Raw genomic sequence first — 26267 nt, 5'->3', positions numbered from 1 at the left:
ACTTTATAGCTGCACTAATGGCTCAGCTCAATCTAGTCAGTGGCTGACTCAGGATATGATTCATAAAGCTTTAATAAAAATGAATGTAATCAAGGCTCCAGGGCCTGATGGCATACACCCCTGGGTTCTAAGAGAGCTTAGTTCAGTTTTAGACCAGCCCCTATTTCTGATTTTCTCAGATTCACTTTCATCTGGTATGGTACCTATGGATTGAAGAAAAGCTGATGTTATTCCAATATTTAAAAAGGGATTACGATCTCAGCCTGGCAATTATAGGCCAGTAAGTTTGACATCTGTGGTGGGCAAATTATTTGAAGGCTTGTTAAGGGATCACATTCAAAATTGTGTCCTAGTGAATGGCATTATGAGCAGCAATCAGCATGGCTTTATGAAGGATAGGTCATGTCAGACAAATTTGATTGCTTTTTATGATGAGGTAAGTAAGATGCTGGACAGTGGGGGGCAGTAGACGTGATCTATTAGGATTTTGCCAAAGCGTTTGATACTGTGCCCCACAAACGACTGCTTTCTAAACTAAGGTCTGTTGGGCTTAATGAAGTCGTTTGCACATGGATAGGAAACTGGCTACAGGATCGGGTACAGAGGGTGGTTGTTAATGGTACATTCTCTACTTGGAGTAAGGTTCTTAGTGGGGTCCCTCAGGGCTCGGTACAGGTTCCACTTTTATTTAACTCGTTCATTAATGACTTAGGGGGGACTTATTGTAAGTAATATATCAGTGTTTGCAGATGACACAAAACTATCCAGCCCAATTAATTCCATCCAGAATGTGGCATCCTTGCAACAGGATCTTGACAAACTGGCAATCTGGGCAGCTAAGTGGCAAATGAGATTCAATGTTGATAAATGTAAAGTCATGCACCTGGGATGTAAGAATATCCAAGCCACTTATACTCTTAATGGGACTGCACTAGGCAAATCCATTATGGAAAAGGACCTTGGAGTCCTTGTAGATGATAAACTTGGCTGTAGCAAGCAATGCCAGTCACCAGCATCAAGGGCAAATAAGGTCTTGAGCTGTATTAAAATGGGCATAGAGTCACGGGAGGAGGGGGTCATTCTTCCACTGTATAGAGCACTTGGAAGGCCCCATCTAGAATATGCTGTACAGTTTTGGTCTCCATCGCTCAAACAGGACATTATTGTATTAGAGAGGGTACAGAGAAGGGGAAGTAAGCTGGTAAAAGGTATGGAAAATCTTAGCTATGAGGAAAGACTGGCCAAATTGGGGATGTTCACGTTGGAGAAGAGGCGCTTAAGGGGTGATATGATAACTGTATTAATATATAAGGGGATCGTATGATAATCTCTCTAATGCTTTATTTACCAGTAGGTCCTTCCAGCTGACACTAGGTCACCTATTCCGATTAGAAGAAAAGAGGTTCCGCTTAAATATTGGGAAGGGGTTTTTTATAGTTGTACAGGCTGATACATTAGATAGCTTTAAGAAGGTGTTGGTTGGTTTTTTAGCAAGTGAGGGAATACAGGGTTATGGGAGATAGCTCATAGTACAAGTTGGTCCAGGGACTAGTCCAATTGCCATTTTGGAGTCAGGAAAGAATTTACCCCATCTGAGGCAAATTGGGGAGGCTTCAGATGTTTTTTTTTGCCTTCCTCTGGATCAACTAGCAGTTGAACTTAATGGACGTGTGTCTTTTTTCAACCTTACTTACTATGTTACATCTGCTAGGAAAGGACACCCAACTGCTGCACGAAGAGAGACTGAAAAGAAACAGATGCCGAGAGAGGGATAGTGAAGATAAACTTGATTATTTCAGAAACAATGCAGAATTGTTAATTGATAATATTTAGAAAGGTTCTTATTTCAGTATGATGAAGCTTATATAAATTTTCATTTTCAAAATAGTTCCCCTTTTAAGGTGGCGAATAGTCGAATTTGGTTCTTAAAGGGCAAGCGTATAATAAATCTCGAAATTTGAATTAAAACTTGAATAGAGATTGGATAATTCACAATTCAAATTTGACAGTTTTGACTCTTTTGACCCTAAAAGTTACTAGAAGTGGCTTTTTGCCCCCCCCCCCCGGTAACATTGGTGCTGTTGCCACCTGAGGCAAGTTTCTCAACTTGCTTCATGGCAGCAGCGCCTCTGACAACCATGCAATGATTGCAATAACAGGCTGGAATATGAATAGGAGAGGCCTGAATAGAAAGATGAGTTACAAAAAGTAGCAATAATTGTACATATATAGCCTTACAGAGCATTTGTTTTTTTAATTGGGGTCAGTGACCCCTTATTTGAAAGCTGGAAAGAGTCAAAATAAGAAGGCAAATAATTCAAAACATAGAGTAAAGGAAGGCTAATGTAGGGGTTGTTCACTTTTAAATGAACTTTTAGTATGATGTAGGGAGTGATATTCTGGGATAATTTGCAATTGTTTTCATGTTTTTTTATTTGGGTTATTTAGCCTTTTATTCAACAGCTCTCCAGTTTGCAATTTCAGCAATCTGGTTGCTAGGGTACAATTTACTATAGCAACCATTCATTAATTTGAATAAGAGACTGGAATATGAATAGGAGAGGCCTGAATAGAAAGATTAGTAATAAAAAGTAGCAAGAACAATAAATGTGTACCTATTCTTAGATAACCCCTTTGTAATCTACTAGAAGGTCCACCTCAGATGGTACAGCGAAGCAAGGAACCACACAAAGTACCACTGATTCTCACATATTCTTTAGTTAGAGTAAGCAGGTATCAAAATCCCTCCCTGTTAGTTTAAGGTACAAGTTTAAGTACTTGCGGCAAGTGGGTGAGTAACTCGTCGCATATACGAACTCCTATACCATCTAACAACCCACTTACCCAATACACAAGGTAGACACAGCAAGGTGTTAGATTAGCTGAGGTTTATAATTTGTATGTTGTACCTGCTATCATTGATTGTACTGTATTCACTTATAATATGACTTTGCATTACCTACCTGTGTCATACTGATGTTATTCGGATATACTTAATAAACTTGGTTTGTTAAAAAAAAAATAAAAAAAAAATGTGTAGCCTTACAGAGCATTTGTTTTTAGATAGGGTCAGTGACCCCCATTTGAAAGCTGGAAAGTCGCAGAAGAAGGCAGCAAATTAATTCAAAAACTATAAAAAGGAAATAATGAAGACCAATTAAAAAGTTACTTAGTATTTGCCTCTCAATATACTAAAAGTTACCTTGAAGGTGAACCACCCATTTAGGTAAAATTCCAGAAACAAAGATAATGACAGAAAGATGATCTGGTCCACATGTCGTAGAAGAATTGAACTATTATAAAAAAAAAACTGTATTCTAAGTTGGCTCTGGTGGAGGCAGAGGCCACTTGTATTTTCCAGACTGGAGGTTCTTGAATAACAATTATTGACCAAGGTGCCCAAGCAGGGAGCAATGGGTGTTTTTTTTTTTTTGAAGGAGCAGGTCATTAAGGAAGATATTCAATGTTTAAATAATGAATGTTATCTGGTGTGTCTTATGGATCGATCAGTTAGCAGAACTGTTTTTTCATCTTTCAACTACCCCCTACATTTGCTTATGGCCTCTACAAAATTACACCAGGTAATTATTGTTCTTGCCCTATTTACTTAATTCAGAAAATTTTAATTAAAGGCAGCAGTACAGTTCTATTCAATATAGAAAATGTATTAATTTAAAAGCGGAGCACCCTGTTTAATGTTCCTTTAATCATACATACAGTACCTGGGCTGTATTCATTGAAGACCACACAATGAAGGCTTCCTTACTGAAGCTTCACCATCAGCTAATATAATTAGCAACAGAGATAAGGATAAATCACTTCCAAAGTTTCCAAGAAATACAACGGATAGATTGTTCTTCTAAGTCAATTATCTACGGCTCATGTTGTCAGCCATTAAAATGAGTAAACATTTGATTTTGTTAGACATTACAAAGTGTAAACAAAGAAACTCAGACGTGGTCTTCTTTGGAATCAATAGAAAAGCAATTTGGTTGTGTTTATAAGCGCCCTTTCAGACTGATAATTAGATAGGTCTCAGCAATAGATACAGATTGAGGAACTGCTTTGAAACTAGTAATGGAATGCCATTTGTGGAAATTCTGCATGTTCTATATATATATATAGTCCAAACGTACCCGCACTCTTATTACATTATTCACTGTTGGGTTTCAATGTTGGTCAAAGAAGTATTATGTAGTATTCAAAATGGACCAGCACTCCAATAGTCTTCAAACAAATGTGTTTATTGAGTCATCACTCGTGTAACCAATGTTTTGGCCCTCATTGGGGCCTTTATCAAGGATGATAAAGGCCCTAATGAGGGCCGAAACCTTGGTTACACGAGTGATGACTCAATAAACACATTTGTTTGAAGTCTATTGGAGTGCTGGTCCATTTTGAATACTATATATAGAGAGAGAGACAGACAGAGAGAGTGAGTGTGAGTGAGTGAGTGTTCTGGAAGCCAGCACAACTCGTAAAACGGTTGTATTTGCCTGGGTGCAACAAGCCCAAAAAGTAGAGGTAGAGAGAAGGATGAAGCTTGCACTTCGAGAAAGGCTAGAGTGCTAGCCGAAACGTTAGTTGTTTTTATGATTCAATAAACACTTGAAAACTTTTTGTAAGACCTGTGAGTGCAAACTTCATCCTTCTCGCTCTCTCTCTCTCAGGAATCTTCGTCAGGGTGAGAACCCTGTATATATTCACTTTGAGAAAGGCTGAGGAGTTACCCGAAACGTCATTCTGTTGCTAAATAAATGAAGTTTATTTTTTAAGACCTGTGAAGTGCTGATCTTCTTTGCAAGTGTTTTGAGAGGTTTTTGATCGTGCACCCAGGCAAATTTATACAGCTCCCTGTGGATTTGTGTGTAATTATATATATATATATATATATATATATATAATATCAAAACAGGGGGGTTGTGGGAGCACTCTAAAGGCTTTAAAGTATATATATATAAGTATAATAAATGCTATTGCATATGTACCCAAAACAGGGGTTATTTTGTTACAAAGTTATGATCATAAAATTGATAAGCCACCATACCACGTCAAGGTAAACCCCGAATGGCGGTCCCTAACTTGTTTTATATTTTATGTGCATTTTAGCATTACCTGTAATCAATGTCCGTTGAACGCTGTTTTTTCACTGAGGGCTAAATCCTCCCCAGCCAGCAATCAGGCTTTTAAAGGAGAGATATTCCCAAAACAAACGCCCAATTTTAAAAGCATAGGATCACCACTAGTTTAAAGGGGGGGTATGGGGTGCTACGACCACTGAAGCTATGCCACAGCTCCTGGCTAAATATACAAGGGTTTACCTTGACGTGGTATGATGGCTTATCAATTTTATGATCATAACTTTGTAACAAAATAACCCCTGTTTTGGGTACATATGCAATAGCATTTATTATACTTATATATATATATACTTTAAAGCCTTTAGAGTGCTCCCACAACCCCCCTGTTTTGATATTATATATATATATATATATATATATATATATATATATATATATATATATATATATATATAGTGTTGAAGAACAATATATATGCCTGTTATAAAATTTTTGGGATATTTGAAGTGATTCTGAAATCTCTTGAAGCCGAGTGTCTTTTTACAGATCACAAGGTGACCAATAGCCTTCTTTTCTAATTTTTCATTAGGTGGTACATCATTTTTTCCAATAAGTTCCATTTTCCAGAACCCCATTATCCAGAAAGCTCTGCATTACGGGAAGGCCAACTCCTACAGACTCAATTTTATCCAAATAATTAAAATTTTTAAAAATTATTTCCTTTTTCTCTTTAATAATAAAACAGTAGGTTTTACTTGACCCCAACAAAGATGTATTGGAGTCATAACAAGCCTATTAAGTTTATTTAATGTTTACATGATTTTATAGTAGACTTTAGGTAGGCAGATCCAAATTACAAAAATATCCCTTATCTGGAAAACCTCAGGTCCCAAGCATTCTGGATAACAAGTCCTATATTTTTGCATGGATTTTAGTTTTGAATAAAGTAACCACAATTAGATTCAGACTGGCCCACCGGAATACCAGGAAAACTCCCGGTGGACTCTTGTTTCTAACCATTTTGCCTATTTTATGGTCATTCCCTATTTCTTTATGGAAACAAATAGGCTTAATAATGAAAGAATAGAGTATAATATGTAGAGAAAAAAGACTAAGAGAATAAAAAGAATGAGTGATGAGAGGAGGTATAATAGTTTGGAAAGTGGGCCTTCAGCCTTAGGTTTTCTGGTGGGCCCCTGGCATCCCAGTCTGACACTGATTAGATTATTTAGGTGGAAGGAATACCGCATGCTGTCCAGCCAATCAGGGAAAGAGTTAATGGGGAGGGAGGGGTGTAGTTTTAGCTTGAGGAATACAAGACATATGGCTCTGATAAAGTGCCAATTTATTTGGCACAAAATCCTGTAGCCTTGCCTTTTTTTTTTTTTTTTTTTTCAGATCAATTTTTTATCAGTTCCGCAGTTGACAATCTGCAGAGGCAGTACTGCATTTCTCTTGTATTAAAGACGTTAACAATACAGCCAACCAAACTATCAAAAATCATCTTGGTCCTAAAATGTCAGTAGCATTTAAGTAAGATTTAAGATTAACTGACTTCTCTTTGCAGGCCAGCCCTTTAAGCTTGATCCTAAATATGCTCACAAGAAGCTGAAAATATCCAATGACGGAATGCAGATGGAAAAGGAGGAGAGTTCTCTGAAGAAGAGCCACACGCCTGAAAGGTTCAGCGGAACTGGTTGTTACGGAGCCACAGGGAACATCTTCATTGACAGCGGGTGCCACTACTGGGAGGTGGCTGTAGGAAATTCCACTTGGTGAGTTCATTATAAAGTAGAACTTTTTTTATATACCACACAAAGTTAACACATTTTGATATACAGGTATGTGATCCGTTATCTGGAAACCCATTATCCAGAAAGCCCAAAATTATGGAAAGCCCATAGACTCCATTTTATCCAAATAACCCAAATTGTTAAAATTCCCTTTTTCTCTGCAATGATAAAACAGTAGCTTGTACTTGATCCAAATTAAGCTATAATTAATCCTTATTGGAAGCAAAACCAGATTATTGGGTTGATTCCCTAGTAGACTAAAGGTATGAAGATCCAAATTACGAGAGATCCGTTATCCGGCAAACTCCAGGTCCCAAGCATTCTGGATAACAGGTCCCATACCTGTATTAAAAAACAATGATTGCATGCATATACAGAAGAATTAGGAACACAAACAAATATGTACATTATCTGCCCTCAGTAAGTCACAATGGTATGAATGTAAAATAATTAGGGTGCTTTAGCCCATATAAGTGTAAACTACTTATGACTGGCATCTCCCTGTCTAGCTTATCCTACCATAATCCTGGCATAAGATCAACTGGTATGCGGTAGGTAAACCACAACAAGAAGAAAAACGTATGTGAGTTGTGAGAATTCATCAATTAAAGTATACTTAATCATATATGTAATACAGGTATGGGACCCGTTATTCAGAATGCTCAGGATATGGGGTTTTCCGTAAAAGGGATCTTTCAGTAATTTGGATCTTTATACCTTAAGTCTACTAGACTAAACATTAAGTAAACCCTATAGGCTTTATTATGTCTTAGTTTTATTATCACAGAGAAAAAAAGAAAATCATTTTTAAAAGTTTGGATTATTTGGATAAAATGGAGTCTATGGGAGAAGGCCTTCCAGTAATTTGGAGCTTTCTGCAACAGGTTTCATGGATCCCATACCTGTATAGGCCTCTTCCAAAACCAAAATAGGTACTAAAGTTACTTTAGCAGTAATCCTAATCATTGGGTGTCCCAGACATTCATCTATGAAAAACAGTAATCCCTAACAAGAGCTGTTCCCCACCTCATTCGATTACTTCCAACAACCTCACTTTAGGGGGGTTATTTATGAAACGTTGAGTGTTAAAGTTTTTTAAACCTTAAATGAACTCACAACTCGAATGGTTTGTTATTTAAGAAAAAACTTGAATAGGAAAAACTTGATTGTGCGAGTTAGAATCCTGAAACCCAAAACTCGAATTAATCTAGTTTTCCGCTGGAAAAACCCGAATTGCTCAAATCAATCGAGTTGTCTGGCAAAACCCTCCGAAATAAAATCGAACATCATGCAGCCTGTTAACATCTTCAAATGGTTCAAGGTGCCTCTATCATTGACTCTTACATGACCTTGACAGGTTTTAGATGGCGTATTTTCGGATTTTAGCTATTTCCAGGGTCGGGTTATGATAAATCTTGAAAATTCAAGGTTTTTTAAAAATAAACTTGAAAAATTCTAGGTTTTTTTTAAACCCGAAAATGTGAGTTTTGAACAAAAAATACAACTTGAATACTTGAATTTTCATGGAAAACACAAGTCGAACCTTAATAAATCTGCCCCTAGATGTTCTGAAGTACTTGCAATCTGGGCAGTAGGGATTTTTCCTGCAGTGGAACACAAATATGTGAGTTTTCATAATTCAGAGGCTTTTTTAGGCAGTAGTATTTTATACGTTTGAATTAGGCTCCAGTGGACAGAAACACCTGAGGACCTCTGGAGTAAAATAACCCTTGCAGTTATGTAACCTTTTGAACCTGAGACTAGGTTTTACATGCATTTTATAATCAGTGACAAATGGGAATTCTAAAATATAGAACAATGCAAATTATCCCATTCCCACGTTAGGGGCATAACTGCATCTCTCAACAGGCAATCACTCTGTAGAGTGACTAATGATAGAGATGACAATTAGCAGATGGCAGTAGGAGAAACATGGCTGTACTTGGACAATATCATTCTGCAACCAAAGAACTCCACTATGGAAAGTACAGTGTTCAGTGAATATTATACAGTTACAAGACGTTCCTACATTTCTGACATATATTAGTAATAGAAAGCATGCATGATAGAGCCGCCTTACTCAGGGATATTGTAACCTTTACTGAAGAGGCCCCATTTTCCATTTTCCATCTTTATTTCTAGTTTTAGCACATAAATGGTAGCATATCAGCATCTGTCATCTTTATGGTGATTGCTCAGTGAAAAAAGTATGAGCGGGTACACAAAGAAGTCATCTTTTTCACCTTTATCTGCCCATTGGATAGAAAATAGGCCTTAAATTGCAGTGTTACTAACAGATATCATTTGCTACCTAAGAACAATTCTGTTGGCATTGGGCCCTGTGTTGTTCCACTTAGGAGGCAGTTGTCACATTAAAGCCTTCCATGTTAGAATACATTTCTTACTGATAACTTATTGAAACCTTTACGGTTTGGTGACAATAACATGTTTCTATAATTGCACATCTTGTTTGCATGTAATAAAACTGCTTATTAAAAAATATATTATTTTTGAGGCAACAAAATAACCCATCTTTTACCCAAAACTTTGCAAATTATTTATTTTCCATTTAGACCTATACACTACTATTAACTACTTTAATGGAATAAAAGCTGTCATTTTAGCTTCAGCTGTTTATTGTTGGCAGGTCTGTATGAGTGCCAGCTCCTGTTCTGGACTGCCTCTGTTAGACTTGCTTTGGCTCCAGGCTGATGGCAGTTCCATGATAAACCGTCGACTCCAGGCTGATCCAGCAACCCCTGCTGTACTCCGGCTCCACTTTGCTTCTCCAGTTACTTATCATTAGCTCCAAAACTGTAAACATTCCTGTGTTTGTGCTTATCAAACATTTTGTATTTATATATCAACAATATATTCAATTAGCAGGAACCTGATTAGCACAAGCTGCAGAGCATAGTCAGATCTAATGAGCGCCACTTTGTAGCCTTGTAGCAGATTGCGCGCCAGTCGTCCCTTGCTAAAGGTCAACTTTTTTTACCAGTGCAAATTCAAGAAATCGCTCATCGCTCTTGTCATAAGTTATCTCTTAACTGGCCATTTTATCACTGATGCAGAATTCCAACGCATATATGTTCTGATTGCATCATGTGTCAATTAAAGGTATTTTCCAAAAACCCATTATCCAGAACGCCATTATACCGAATTACGGGAAGGCCATCTCACATAATTGACTCCGTTTTAATCAAATAATTACATTTTTAAAAAATGATTTCCTTTTTCTCTGTAATAATAAAACAGTACATTGTACATGATCTCATCTAAGATATAATTAATCCTTATTGGAGGCAAAACAATCCTATTGAGTTTAATTAATATTAAGATAATTTCAGACTTCAGGTATGGAAATCCAAATTATAGAAATACTCCTTATCTGGAAACCCCAGATCCTGAGCATTCTGGGTAACAGGTCCCATATCTATTTTTGAACAAATAACGGTGAATTAGGACATCAGTTATACCAATGGAAAACAGGGGTGCCATGTTGCTCTGCATTAAGCCAAATGCACAGTAAAATAATGTTCCATCTGTAGCATCTGAAGCAGATGAAAGTAACACTAAGCCTAGGGGAATACTTGTTATGGTTGGTGGCAGTGGCGTAACTAGATTTTACTGGGCCCCTTAACAAATCATTTTCCAGGCCCCCAAAATGTCTAGAGGTTGACCTGTAGTGATGGGCAAATGACTATTTTGGTCCAAATGCATTAAAGTCAATGGGCGTCGAAATACATTTTATGCATGCTCCAATTTTGATGCACATCAATTTTTTTTTGACGCGGCGGATTTGTGTCTGATGAATTTATAGTGTTTGCCATATCCAATATGTGGGCCAAACCTCCCGTCCACTTAATTATATTAGAGAACATCTAGAAATAAAGAAATGGAACTCAGACTCCAATGTAGCTAAACATTTTCATGATTGTAATGGTGGGGATATCACCAAATTAGCTGTTATAGGTAGAGACAAATCAGTAAGGGCAGTGTCAGACTGGGGCGGCAGAACACCGGGAAAAAAACCCGGCGCCAACCCAGATCCGTGATTTTTAAAGTTGCTTCTTGCTGCGCCGCTTGTAAAACTAGGTGCGCATGCTCACCGGCGCATAAGCGCACACACTGGGCGGCGTGGAGGGAGGTGGTGCACACTATCGGCGGCGCAGCATAGGGGTCTGGAGGGGGGCCCTGGACAGCAGCCCCGGTGGGCCCCGGGCCCCCCAGTCCGACCCTAAAGGGGGAAACGGGCAGAAACATTATACCAAAACTACTTAGAGACCAAGTGGATTTTTGTAGAGAATGTTTTTGTATGCCCTCAGACAGGCTTCCATTTCATGGTAAAAAAAAAAAAATCAATAAAAATTCTAAAAAAATCAACCCTGAAAGTTTCCATCTTGTTCGACTGCAACGCTCAGAGATTTTTTTTTAGCTTTCGAAAGTGTTTCATTACTACAATACAGCACATTACCATATGCGCTTGCACATTTGAAATGCTTATGTTGACAGTAAAAGTTCCCTTGAATATACAAATTCAATTTTTTGTAACACTATGTAAGAAGCCTGTATGTAAATAGGTATCTAAATGGGTAAAGTGGTAATTTGGCTCCCCACTTGGTGATTGGCTGTGATGTATGTTGTCTTGATTGGTCACACACCCCTATATAAGAGCTGTACAGGGGTATGCCCATTAGCTTATGAGTAAATGCCCCAACAGGCACAAAACGCATTAGGCCATTTTTGCTATGTCCTAATAAATATTTTTGTATTTTTAATAATCTTGGCTGTTTTTGGAGGGACTAACAACTATTGTTGCATTTTCTTGGCGAATTTATTCTCCCATCACTATTGAACTGTTTTACCAATATTGACTGAAATTGTATATGAATTAGGGCCTCGTGGGACCCCTATACCTATACAAGGTCTGCTTCCTCTATAGTTACACCCCTGGTTGGTGGTCCTGGGAATGCACATTATCCATCTTAATTAATGCTGCTAGATGCCTTTCATAAGCAGTGTATAAAAAGTTATTTATTAATGTGAAATCCAGGTATTGTTCGTATTGTAGATGGCAAGAAGTTATTTGTGTAAGGCTCAGTTATAACAGCTGCAGTGAATACTTATTCATTTTCTTTCTATGGGAGAGCCGTCTCCCCTTTCTTATTAAAGAATATTCCATTGTGCAATTTAGTCCCATGTATTATATGTAGGATTGTGCAGAAAGGGGATGAATTTTTCATTACAAATGTTGCGTATGACATAAAGTAAGCAGTAAATTCATGTTCTGGATGATTTGGAGTCAATGGTAATTCTGGTCTCTCAGTATCACTTTAGTTCCTTTTTGTTGTGTTTGTGCCCAGTCACCCTGCAATTACTTCCATGGTCCTACCATTGTTAGCCTGATATGTAAAAACAATTCCGTGCACGGAATGTCGCTGACAAAAGATCAATGGCAATTTATTGGTTAAAGGGACTCCAGTTTATATTTCATGAAACCGAAGAACCAAGCCAAGGACTGATTTCCAGTCTCTTCCAGTAATTCTTCACAGAGCAAAAAAAGGATTGCCTTTAGGCTGTGGGTGACCTGCATTCCATATTTTGTAGAAACCTGATTAATTAAAAATCATCTGCTTACTTATCATTTGCATATACAGGGGAGACTAGGGATTAGACATGTTAAAAAGACAGTAGCAGCAAAAGTAAATGGCTTTCCTCGCATTTAAAAATAATGTAGTTTTATGTGTCCTGCTCCTGTATCCTGTGCTCTTGAAATTTATCAACTTTGCACGCTGCAGTTAAGCTTCTCAAATGACCCCTATAAAGTGACCCCATACATATACAAACTTCAAATGTATAAAAATGATTTTTACTTTATAGGAACCATTGGCTAAGAGGTTGTTCACCTTTAAATTAAAAAATAGCAATAACTATACACATGTAGCCTTACAGAACATTTGGTTTTTTATATGGGGGTCAGTGACCCACGTTTGAAAGTTTGAAAGAAGAAGAAGAAAATGATTTAAAAAAGGGGGAAAGAAGGCCAATCGAAAAGTTGCCTAGAATTAGCCATTCTATGACATACTAAAAATGAACCACCCTTTAACACAATGACCTCTTATGGCTGCACCGGTGCTTTATATGGCTGCTGTCATATTGCAAATAAGGCAGATTTTTCACACCATAGAGCCTAGTTAAGCTCATACTTTTACTGCTAACCCACTTTAATGTATCTTTTCCTTGGAATGGCATGGCATACCTTTAAAACTCTAAAAAGCTATTTTCTTTCATCTGCTCTCTCTCGCTATGTATATATATTAGGGATGCACCGAATCCACTATTTGGGATTCGACCGAATCCCGGAATCCTTGGTGAAAGATTCGGCCGAATACCGAACCAAATCCGAATCCTAATTTGCATATGCAAATTAGTGGCAGGAAAGGAAAAAGTGGAAAAAATTCTTCTTTTGTGATGAAAAGTCACTTGATTTCCCTACCCGCCCCTAATCTACATATGCAAATTAGGATTCGGATTCGGTTCCCCCAGGCACAAGGATCTGGCCTTTACATACAGGTCCTGGGGTTTTCTGGATAAGGGATTTTTCCATAATTTGGAACTTCATACATTGTCTAAAATCACGTAAACATTAATTAAACCCAATCAGCTGTTTTTGCTTCTAATAATGATTAATTATATTTCAGTTGGGATCGAGCTCAAGGTACTGCTTTATTATAAGAGAAAAGGGAAATCATATACTGATTCCATTAAAATTCTTAATGGAATCAGTACATAAGTCAGGCTTTTAACATAATGAGCCTGAAGTGGATTGCATTCTTCTGGACGCTATTAGTATATTTCTCTAAGTGTACGAAAACATTTGGTAAGACATAATTCCATTTCTCCTTATCAGCTTTAACAAGGACAGTGTGTATTGATTAAATGCATCTTCACAGCATGGATTAATTAATTGGATGTATTGATGTTTTTTCATTGCCTGCCACACAGGACAAGTCTTAGAGCTATCACTTTAATTGGAATGCTACTGAATGGTAAATGAATTAACCCAATAAAATAAGGAGGATAAGTCAAATTACAGCAGGACATAAACTATTCCCATATGTCAGTTTGTAAAACTTGACCCCCCCCCAACTTCAGCCAGTCATCAGATCTGATGTGGGTTGTAATAAATTGACAAATAGTGTCACCACATGATTGCCTTTGTAGTAGTGTCTCATCAATACACTAATATATATAACCACAACATTACCCTAATGGATATGGATCACCCTTACCCTCTAGCCTCCATAACTCTCAGGCTTCATTTGCTCAATAGATTTTTTTTTATTGGCCCTATTCTTATGGCTGCCATTCCTTATTTCCCCCTCCCCCATTTAATCAATTAATATGTGCACACCTAAAATAGTTTGTGCTTAAATTAGCTATATTAAGATATTTGTATTTTATCCAGAATGTTTGGGATCTGGGGTTTTCCAAATGTGAGGTTTTATTTTAAATTTTGTTAATTATTAGTAAATATGTAGTTACTTAAAGGAATGGTTCACCTTTTAGTTAACTTTTAGTATGTTTTACAATTGCCAGTTCTAAGATATTTTTCGATTAATCTTCTTTTTTTTTTTTTTTTTATAGTTTTCAAATTATTTTCTTTTTTCTTCTAGCACTTTTCAGCTTTCAAAAAGGGGGTCATGGACCCCTATCTAAAAACAAATGCTCTGTAAAGCTACAAATGTATTGTTATTGCTAGTTTTTACTACTTTCTATTCAGGCCTCTCCTATTCATATTCCGGTGTCTTATTCAAATCAGTGCATGGTTGCTAGGATAATTTTGGCCCTAGCAACCAGATTGCTGAAACTGCAAACTGGAGAGCTGCTGAATAAAAAGCTAAATGACTCAAAAAACACAAATTCTAAAAAATGAAAACCAATTACAAATTGTCTCAGAATATTACTCTCTACATCATACTAAGGGGCACATTTACTAAATTTTACGAAGTGGCTAACACTAGCGAAAATTCGCCAGCATGATGTCATTTTGCCACTTCGCCAATTTACTAACGGTCCCTGGCGTAAATTCGCTAGCGAAGTAGACATACTCTATCGGTACTTCGAACCCTTATGCCAGGCGAAGTTGTGCTCTGGCGAAGGGACGTAACTACGCTAATTCACTAAGTTGCGGATTTTACTGAACGTTACCTCTTGCGTCAGATTTTACTTCGCCAGCTCAGACCAGGCAAAATGCAATAGAGTAGATAGGAGTTTCTCTAAAAATAGTTGACATTTTTTCTAAGCCCCAAAAAACACTAGCGTTTTTTACTTTTTACTAGGTGATAGGCTGAAAAAGATTGAAAATGTTTTTTGGGGTACTCTCCTTCCCCCTTACATTTGGCGCCTAAACTTTACAGTGGTCACATGTGTAGAGCAATATAAGACCTCTATTAAATTTTATTAAGGTTCCCTGGCCTTGTGTAGTGTAATGTAGTTGCTGCAGCATATACGTCCATTGTACTTTAACTGTACGCCGTATGCTAATTAGGCATCGCTAGCGTAACTTCGGACTGCTTATCGTATTATCGCAAGCGTTCAGTAACCTGTGCGCAACTTCTTGAATCTTCGTGAATTTGAGCAGCCCTGGCGAAGTGCAGCGAAGCCGTCGCTAGCGCATTTTCGGCGCTTAGTGAATTTGCCCCTAAAGGTTTATTTAAAGGTGAGCAATCCCTTTAAGTCTGACAACTCATGAAAGCGCTGAATGCATAGTTGTTGGATTCTTCTAAATACTCTTTTAAAAATTTGACCAAATACCTAACTGAATATGAACTGTAATTTGCATCCAGACTAAGGGTTTGGCTAACAAGTAAGGATTCTTTGCCAGGCTGCTTATACATGGAAATTCAGTGGTGTTAGAAGAAAGAGAAGGTATGTTCAAAATTGTGCAGCCAGTGAATAGAGTTAAGTTATACTTGTCTCCTATCTCCTATTTCCCAGCACCTTATTTTAGGTACTCTGCCTTGTTTTTCTCTGTGGTTGAAGAATAACCATCTGCAAATTCTCTGCACATAGAAGGCCATTGTCCCTGACTGCTGATGGATCCCTCAGGAGAATGCCGAGACATGATTTTGCTCAGATCAGTGAAGGTAGATTTGGCCTTCAGAGATTTATGTAGCCAAGCGGAAGAGAGAAGGACGGTAAACAGAATAAATCAAGTCGGAAAATAACTCTAGAAATATAGAAATGTCCGCTAACTGGAACAGTTCGGAAACAAAAATAACTCTTAATAATATTTCATGCCTAAAATAGTGGCATTAAAGCCATTTAGTATTTTACTTGGATTCAATGGGTATTTATAATAGCGGTGTCCAGTATCGGGGCTCTGAGGCTTTAATATGTGATGCAGTAGCATGGATGCTTTTTTAGGCAACTATTTGTACGAGCACTTGTCAGGCGATTGCAATGTAAGTCTATAGGGAACTGTTTGGGGCATTTTTAAATATGAGGGTATTTTAGTACACAGAATAAGTTGGGGATAAGAATATAGTATGAAAAAATGAGTAAAGAAAGAGTAGTTTCAGGTAGGTAGCAATATGCTAGATAGATGTTGTTGGGCTATAATTACTGAATACCCCTACACTCTTTGATGGGATTGTTGATGCTGGAGTTAGAGAAAAGATTAACAATGTAAGAGCTTTACTTGTATTCAAAACTATATTGAAAGCTGAAGTGGGGTTATTGCAGGGCTGGACTGACAGTGGGGCAGGATTCAGACCCCTTTGCAAAAGCATACCACGTAGATCTCGGGTCAAATAGTCCCTGTCACAGGATTTGACCAATCAAATTGGTCAGATTGAGGCGTCTGGGGCCCACCAGAGCTGAACTCAAGGGCCCTCCGACCCCCCCCCCATCCCACTGTGCCAACTCCCTACCCCTTTTGCCTCCCACCTCTCTAACTAATGATCCCTAGTTTCTTCTGACGGTCCAGGCTGGGTACAAACTTGGGGTCCAGGCAAGCAGGACTGGGCCGAGGTCTACTGGGTTTTTTCCGGTGTCCCGCCAGCCCAGTCCGACACTGGCCTTAGTCTTTTTCAAAGTAAAACTAACTCTGAACAAAGACATATCATAAGCTAGAAATGCTGCACGTGTTTTCAGATTCTGTAGCCTGCAAAATTGCCCCCCAGTAGCTCCCCATCTTCTTTTTTTCATTGTTGTCAGTTGGCTGAGCTTAGGGACTGATTAACAATATACTGTATATAGAAAATATGAAAGGCAAGATGCAAGGCTGATTAGTAATTTATTTAGATATGACATATTAGTATCACATGGCAGTTCAGACACCAGTTCAGTTTGTAACATCAGCTTACATGACAGGTAAACCTTATTTTTTCTTTGATAATTTGTGACAACCCCAGGTTCCCAGAGCACACTGAGCATGTGCAAACACGCCTAACAAAATCCAAGATGGTGAGCTCCTGTGCACAATATTGAAGGCCCGAATCATTATTATTATAGGGATGCTGAACATACTGTATCCTGTATACACTGTGCACTAAATTTGGTATGTAAAATACAACAGTTTTAGCCATATTACTTTTTAGGGGCAAATTCACTAAAGTGCAAAGCGTCTAACGCTAGTGCAAATTCACCAGCGTGACGTCATTTCGTTACTTCGCCAATTTACTAACGGGCGCTGGTGTAAATTTGCTAGTGAAGTGGACCTACTCTAGCGCTACTTCGCACCCTTAGGCCAGGAGAATTTGCGCTATGGCGAAGTGATGTAACTACGCTAATTCACTAACTTGTGCATTTTACTGAACGTTATCTCTTGCGCCAGATTTTTTCTAAGTCCCAAAAAACACTGGCGTCTTTTCCTTTTTTAACGGTGATAGGCTGAAAAAATATATTTTTTTGGGGGTACCCTCCTTCCCCCCTACATTTCCTAAACTATACAGTGGGCACATGTATATGGCAATATAACAACTCTATTTTATTTTATGAAGCTTCCCTGGGCTTGAGTAGTGTAATGTATTTGCTGCTACATATACGTCCATTGTACTTTAACTTGGCACCGTATGCAAATGAGGCATCCATAGCGTAACTTTGCTTGACGAATTAACGCTAGCGTAACTTCGCTTCCTTTTGCCTCCCTGAGCGCAACTTCGGATTTTAATGAATTAGCGGAGCCCTGGCAAAACTTCGCCTGGCGAAGTGCGGTGAAGCTTGTGCTAGCGCAACTCCGCAGGTTAGTGAATTTGCCCCTTTTCTCCTATAACATTTAATGTATTCTGCTTTTCTGCTGCTGATTCCTTCGGCTGACTTTCTCTGTAGCAGATAGTGTCACTGTAGAGGAACTGCAAGCTTGTCCATAATTGCTACTATTAAAATGACTTTACATTGTCCCTACTTCAGGGAAAGGGAATTTATTCCGGCACTGGGTTCATACTCCCCCACACACCTGAGGCATTAATAACAACCTCTATTGCATGATTGATTTTGCTTGTTTAGTATAGGAGCTGAGCTGTGAAACACGGCTAAAGAGAAATGAGTAGAAGGAATGGGGCATTGAAATTAATTGGGACGAAGAGACGGGGATAAATGTAGCAAAGAAATTGAAAAAAGGTGTTCCATTTCTTGTTAATATATAGTATATGTTTTATCAGTATGATAATTGAAGTGGGTCGTCTAGTATTATAGAGAATATTTTAGCATGTACAGAAATAAAAGGCATAATTATTAGGATTTGTCACATTCTCATGGGGCCGTTGGGGGCCTTCCTTAGGGAGACTCTGTGTATGTTCAGGGGTGGGTAATAAGCAGTCAATCTTTTTAGCAATGTCTTGGGGGAGGGGATCATATATTTATAGACAGTGTGTGTATATATGTGGCAGATATTACATTATATATATTTGTGTGTGTGTTAGCCATTTATATTTCCATATTTAATCCCAGTGGAAAATAATTATAGATAGTGGTGATCTGATTTGCAATGTGTTATTTCGGTGTTGCTGCAAGGAGAATGCCGTAAATCAGTAGCTGTAAATCTGACTTCCCAACCTGTAATTGTATTGCTGGTTGGGATGAAGAACAATCCCTGATAGTGAAGCTATGTCGGTTTCCCAGGGGTCACTGCAATGAAAAAGCAGCAAGCAGAACACGGTGGCACACGCCTCAATCAAGTTGCATGACAAGCCACATAGCTACACACTAATGGTTTGCCATCTACAACTACAAGTATGGGACCTGTTATCCAGAATGATTGGGACCTGTGGATTTCCACAGGGATACAGGGATATTTCCTTAAGTTTGCTAAAAAACTTTTAAACATAAATATAACCCAATAGGATGGTTTTGTCTCTAATAATGATTAATTATATTGTAGTTGATATCAAGTTCAAGGTACAGTTTTATTATTATTATTATAAGGAAATAATTTAAAAAAAAATCTGAATTAGATCCTTAAATTGGAGTCTTATGGGAGATAGACATGACGTAATTCAGAGATTTCTGGATAATGTTTTTTCAGATAACGGATCCCATACCTGTACTTGTCAGCGATATTGCTGTAGAATTCAGAAAACTCATGTTCACTTTGCTTACTGATAAATAATACAGAAAGGCCTGCAGAACAGAGAATCCCAATGCTTTTGAATGATCCCATATCAACTATGCTGTCTTGACCCATCTCATTTTAGTTAGTACCTTTGAAAAGCTAGAGGACTAGGAGTTTTTCTCCATCATCTTCTCTAGCAACAACCAGAGAATAGTATCCAGGGAAAGGAGGGTTTAATGTTGGAGCATGGTGCAGATTTGCCTTATCTGTTTATCTCCATTTCTTGCCTGAGGCCCCCCACCTGAGTCACAAGCTCCACCAACCCTCCAGTTGTGAGCACCACCAACACCCCCCCTTCCAGGTGTCCCACAGCACATACCTTATGACAATACATATACTTGGATATGTGATTGCAGAGGAGAGAATGTCATTTCTCCTACCGCACACCTGTAGTTCACCAATCCTGCAACTGGTGGTGCGTCTCTTCCGTAGACCTGGCTGGGTCCCCTAGCAACATATATGTATAGAAAGACGGATCCGCACACACTCTGATTAATGCAGTCGGGGAGTATCCCCTTTTATTTAGCAACCAAACATCAACGTTTCGGGGGGGAAACACCCACCCTTCATCAGGGTGAAGGGTGGGTGTTTCCCCTCCGAAACTTGATGTTTGGTGGCTAAAAGGGGATACTCCCCGACTGCATTAATCAGAGTGTGTGCGGATCCGTCTTTCTATACATATACATTGCAGGGGAGAGAGCCACCAGTGCCTGCAGCAGAAGAAGTGGACCTGGGTCGGCAGAGTCTTTGAGGCCCATGAAGGCCAGGTCCCACTTTATTTTTTCCCCATGTCATGACGGCACAGTCCAACTCTGAAGCCATGGCAACCAATCAAATGTTTGCTTTCATTGCTGAACCTGCAGTTAACTGAAGAAAACCAATCCCTGGTTGGTTGTTATGGGTTATTGACTATGGGATAATTTTCCCAGTTCAAATTATTCAAAACAATTTTCCCAGTGTTTATAAATGAACCCTAAATTGCCATATTTATCTGCGCACAAGTCAGTTAAGCTTCCCACGATGATTATAAAACCAGGAGAAGAGCATGAATATTAAGAGAAGGAGCATCACTCTGTGATTTACTTGGTCAGGGACAGCACATCCCATTTATTCTAGAACTGGTATGCATTACTGGGAGAAATGAAAGTCAGAGCATTTTTAAGAAGGAGTGACCGATATGACCCAATTTAAAAAATGTGCGTTGTAGCAAACCATAGCCAAGGCAGCTGGTAACCAGAATGAATGTCAGCTGTCAATGGATATGGCAACTTCAATGAGAGAATTAATGGACCCTCTACCGGAGAAATCTCTGTTTCGCTGGTGCAGTCTGCTGCTAAATAAGAATGGTTTTGTTGGCTCGTTTTATTTAAGTGTTAAACGAAAAGGCAGCACATAAATTATTGTAAACCTTATCAAGCTCTGCAAACAGGTACTCTCTATGTGTGAGCTGCTGCTGAGCCATATGCTAGGTGAGGGCATAAATAATGCTCACAGAGAACAAGAGGCTATTGCTTTATGGATCAAATAAAGGAAAGTTGCCCAAATGCCTTCTCTGTGGTCAGGCCCTTATGAATTCTAAGTACAGCATAGTATGCACACAAAGCATATTTATTTCTTATAAGTTAGCATACAAAAACATTTATTAGTTGCAGAATTCAATCAAATTAATCAAAGTTGTGCATACCATACCAAACACCCCTGTACTATACATGAAATATATTCGGAGGGTATATAAAGGAAATGACTGGTAAATGCCCAATGAAACACCCAATGGCACAAAACATATAGAGGACAGAGCATTGAGACCATGTGTCACTTGGATATGGACTTGTCTGGCGTGGTATAAAAAGTTTTGATTTATTTGATTGAATTTTGCAACCAATTCTTGTGTGTGACACCCCTAATTCGCTTGTTTGTTCAGTACTGTGTATTCGGGACCTTTGTGGTGAATTGATGCAATAGAATGGCTAATTCTTAGCAATTTTTAGCCTTCATGTTTTCTTTTTATATCGTTTTTAAATTATTTCCCTTCTTCTTTTGACTCTTTCCATCTTTCAAAAGGGGGTCACTGACCCCATCTAAAAACAAATGCTCTGCAAGGCTACAAATTTATTGTTATTGGCAGTTTTTATTACTCATCTTTCTAGTTAGACCCTCGTCTATTCATATTCCAGTCTCTTATTCAAATCAGTGCATGGTTGCTAGGGTAATTTGTACCCTAGCAACCAGATTGCTGAAATTGCAAACTGGAGAGCTGTTGAATAAAAAGGATCAAATTATCTTCATGCTTACAGAAATATCTACTGTATAGAAATAAGTAAAATCAACTGGACTTGCTGTGTTTTTTCCTTGAAGACGTTTCCCCAGTGATCCAACTGGCTTTCTCAATTCAGAATTAGTGATGGGCGAATTTGCGCCGTTTCGCTTTGCTGAAAAAATTTGTGCGAAATGGCGAAAAATTTGCAAAACGGTGCCGGCGTCTCGTTTTTGATGCCGTCGCCCGTTTTTTTGACGCCAGCGCCCGTTTTTGATGCCAGCGCCCATTTTTGACGCCGTTTTTTAAAAAAAAAAAATTGTAACACCGGCGACTTTTTGCCGCAAATTTTCACGGGCGTTTCACTAATTTATTCGCTGGCGGTGAATCGCGCAAATAAATTCGCCCATCACTATCCAGAATAAAGCTGGCCATAGACGTACAAATATAAAAATCAGTGAATCCTCGATTCGTACAATTTTCAGACCGTGTGTAGAGTGTCCCGACATTTTTGTGCCATGGTGATCAATTGTTCAGTCGATCAAACAGGTTATAAAATTTCTGTCGGCTGCCGATAATATCTCTGCATGTATTGCCGATCTGACAATTTTCAGTGGGAGACTGTCACAAGCTTTTGTCGGACATAAACTTTCATACGATTGCTGTCAGGGTAGAACATTGCCTAATCTGTTCTTTTACTATTTTATTTAAACTGAAGGTTAGTGGCAGATCGGGAGATGGGGACATCCGTTTGTTCGTCCAATATTGCAGGTAAAGCTGCAACGTCTATGGCCACCTTTACTTGTAAATCTTCCTTCGAGAATATATATCCTGTTTATCATAATCCACAATGATGTCATTAGGTTAGGTGTTGATTGTATTAGCAAGATTTGAGTTTTGTGTCTTATTAAAACTTCCAGGGAGAGGTGCCAAAACAGCATTGTATATGGCAGACAATAGATGCTTGTTTAACACCTCTTTTGTACCAGTGGATCTCCCGGTCTAGAATCTGGATTTGGCAGTCTTCAAACGTGTGTCACAAAAGGGGGGATTAAAGCATCCAGCCCAAGAATTCAAAGATGAATCCTTTCTTCTTCTTCTGTTATTTGCTTCCGCCATGGCCGGCTGAAAGTGTACAAGAAGAAAGGAACAAATAGAAATATGAATAAAGTACTCCTCCTTTAAATAAAGACCATAAAATAAATAGCCATGGAGGAACATACTTAGCAACAGAGCACCTCTCACTTTCAGACTTCCTCCTTAATGAGACCTGCAAGCAACACAACAATGAGTATTTGCTTCAAGAATCACAGCCATCAACCCCAGTGCTCTTCAAAAGAAACATAGAAAGGTTGCACAAGCAGAAATACTTGACTCGTTGTGCCAAATATACTGTACCTACCCATATGCTATTGCTGACATGAGGTGGCCAGGAATGCTAAATAACTCAAAACTACAAATAATAAAAAATAACCAATCTCAAATTGTCTCAGAATATCGCTCTCTACATCATACTAAAAGTTAAAGGGATACTGTCATGGTAAAAAAAAAAATTTTCAAAATAAATCAGTAAATAGTGCTGTTCCAGCAGAATTCTGCACTGAAATCAATATCTCAAAAGAGCAAACAGATTTTTTTTATATTCAATTTTGAAATCTGACATGGGGCTAGACATTTTGTCAATTTCCCAGCTGCCCCTGGTCATGTGACTTGTGCCTGCACTTTAGGAGGGAAATGCTTTCTGGCAGGCTGCTGTTTTTCCTTCTCAATGTAACTGAATGTGTCTCAGTGGGACATAGGTTTTTACTATTGAGTGTTGTTCTTAGATCTACCAGGCAGCTGTTATCTTGTGTTAGGGAGCTGTTATCTGGTTACCTAGGCTGCTGGGGGGGGGGGAAAGGGGGGGTGATATCACTCCAACTTGCAGTACAGCAGTAGAGAGTGATTGATGTTTATCAGAGCATAAGTCACATGACTTGGGGCAGCTGGGAAATTGACAATATGTCAGCCCCATGTCAGATTTCAAAATTGAATATAAAAAATCTGTTTGCTCTTTTGAGAAATGGATTTCAGTGCAGAATTCTGCTGGAGCAGTACTATTAACTGATTCATTTTGGAAATTTTTTTTTCCCATGACAGTATCCCTTTAAAGGTAAAGCACCCCTTAAATAGTTATATAAATGGGGCTGACATTAAAAGAGTTGTTCTTAGTAGACCTCTGTGTAATGTAACCTCTTTTGGTCATCAATATATTGCACATATAGAAGCTTCCTGAAACAATAACGCGGGTTTCCCTACTCGTTCGCATAAATGTAAATACAAAGAGAAACTATGTATGAATTATTCTAATACATTAGTTAAAATAAAATAAATGGTAGTTAGCTGTAAATAGGATGCACTTGCAATAGCAAAATATAATATGTAAATTACACTGTACAGGTATGGGATCTGTTATGAGGAATGCTCGGGACCGGAGGTTTTCCAGATAAGGGGCCTTTCCCTAATTCGGAACGTCTTACGTTAAGTTTGCTAAATTTCATATAAACATTAAATAAACCCAATAGGGTTTGTTTTGCCTCCAATAAGGATTAATTATATTTTAGTTGGCATCAAGTACAAGGCACTGTCTTATTATTACAGAGAAAAAAGGAAATCATTTTTAAAAATGTGGATTATTTGTTTATAATGGAGTCAATGGGACATGGCCTTCTCATAATTTGGAGCTTTCTGGATAAGAGTTTCTAGATAAAGGATCCTATGTATAAAATAGTTTGTATAAGTATCCTTTCTCTGAACACTAGCAGTTATGGGAGCTGCCAAGAAACACAGCAGGGAGGGAATATCATCTTTTAAAATATATAATTATGATATATATGGTGAATGGGATGTTCAGTGGGGTTTAGGAGGGCTAAATGCGCAAGGAAATCACCTTCCTGTGCCACACGGTAGTTCTTCAATGAGTAAGTGGTCTGCATTAGGTTATACTATTAGGATTAGTGATGGGCGAAATGGCGCCCGTTTTTTTTACGCCGGCGCCCGTTTTTGATGCTGTCAAAAAATTTTTTTGATGCCGGCGAATTTTTGCGGGCGGTTCGAGAATTTATTCGCTGGCGGCGAATTGCGCAAATTCGCAGCGAATTTGCGCCTGGCGAATAAATTTGCCCATCACTAATTAGGATAGGAGGGGATGTGCCCAAACCACAGGGGTTTTGTGCATAAGCAGATGTTAGAGTATTACATTGGAGTATGTATGTGCCACATAGCTACAGTATACCAGTTGGGAACATGTTACAGGACTGTGTATCTAGAGGCATTATTTCTTAAATAAACATATATTCCAGGCACACAAACAACGAGCTATTTCTCATACTTTTTTTCTGACTGGTAAAGCAAAACAAATGATAAACCTATTACAGAATTGGCTATGTTTTTTCTCTTTAGAGATTGAGATCAGGGCTAGTTAGTATAATGCTAATCTAAGTGATGGATGTACAACTTCTGAATTTCATTATTACTAAAAGCTACATTTCCCCTGCTTTCTTTTCCCTAACAATCTAAATGCTAAGCACATTTTTGCCACAGTCTTAAATTAAATTAGAAGGATTTAGGCTTAAAACAGTTTATAGCTCAGCATCAAGGGGAAAAATCTAGGGGAAAACGGAGAGGGCTCATTACCTAGTTTAATAATCGGCCCTTCTGTGCTAGCCATGGCTAATTATGAAGTGGGGGAGCGTGGCGTGTGTGTGTGCAGACAGGAGTGTGTCAGAGCATTACTGTCTATCCAAAAGAGGGATATCTGTGTGCTGTTTCAGAAAAGGAGGAATTTTGAGAGCGCTCCAAAAGCTAGACCCAGATGTTCTTTTTGTTTCCAACCATCCATGTTTCCAACTACACGTCACTGCGTATCACAACTATTTTTAGTTGCGGGCTCGATGGCTGAACATATGCTTCTGAAAACATTACTGCACTGGCAGATGTTGCTTTATTGAATAGTTATGTGGGGAATTACATTCACGTAGGAGAATTAAATTGCCTGTTTTCACATGAGCGAGAAAAAAAACCATATGTATCTTGTGCTTAAATAACTACAGCCAAAATGAATTTTAAAGCTGGCTTTGTTCATACCTGGTAATGTTTAGTTTTTAGGGGGCCGGAGGATCTCTGGGGCATTGGAACGCCACCAGGACGCCACTTCTCCATTAAAGTTAATAGCTCTTCTGTTTACTCCACTGATCATACAGTTTCCCTGCAGAATTGTGTCATAGTCCAGGGGAATATTTGTGCTGGCATAGTTATACACTAGCTACCCATACAGGCTATGAAGAAACGTAAGGGAATGCTCTGCAGTTATATCTATATAGTGATGCGACCATTCCCTCTGGGGCATAGATAAAACACACGGGGCTAAACAATGGAGATGTACATAAAGATGAAACTGTCACTGTAACATCTTTAAAAACCTAAGGGAAACAAAAGTACAAGGAAAGAAAGAGGGTACTAAAAAACAAAAACTTTATGGA

General features: G+C 38.5%; 1 protein-coding gene across 4 annotated transcripts in view; it reads left to right on the top strand.

The window, feature by feature from the left end:
• Positions 1-26267, top strand: part of mid2.L (midline 2 L homeolog) — a 191309-nt gene that overhangs the window by 129636 nt on the left and 35406 nt on the right. For 3 of the 4 annotated variants that reach the window (XM_041571881.1, XM_041571880.1, NM_001190884.1), the window contains 1 exon segment: positions 6649-6856. In XM_041571881.1, the coding sequence (XP_041427815.1) occupies positions 6649-6856 (208 nt within the window). 4 annotated transcript variants of the gene reach the window in all.

This window comes from Xenopus laevis, chromosome 8L (genome assembly GCF_017654675.1).
Source record: "Xenopus laevis strain J_2021 chromosome 8L, Xenopus_laevis_v10.1, whole genome shotgun sequence".
NCBI lineage: Eukaryota > Metazoa > Chordata > Amphibia > Anura > Pipidae > Xenopus > Xenopus laevis.
Note: the sequence above shows the minus strand (reverse complement) of the source record. Positions and strands in the feature narration are given on the sequence as shown.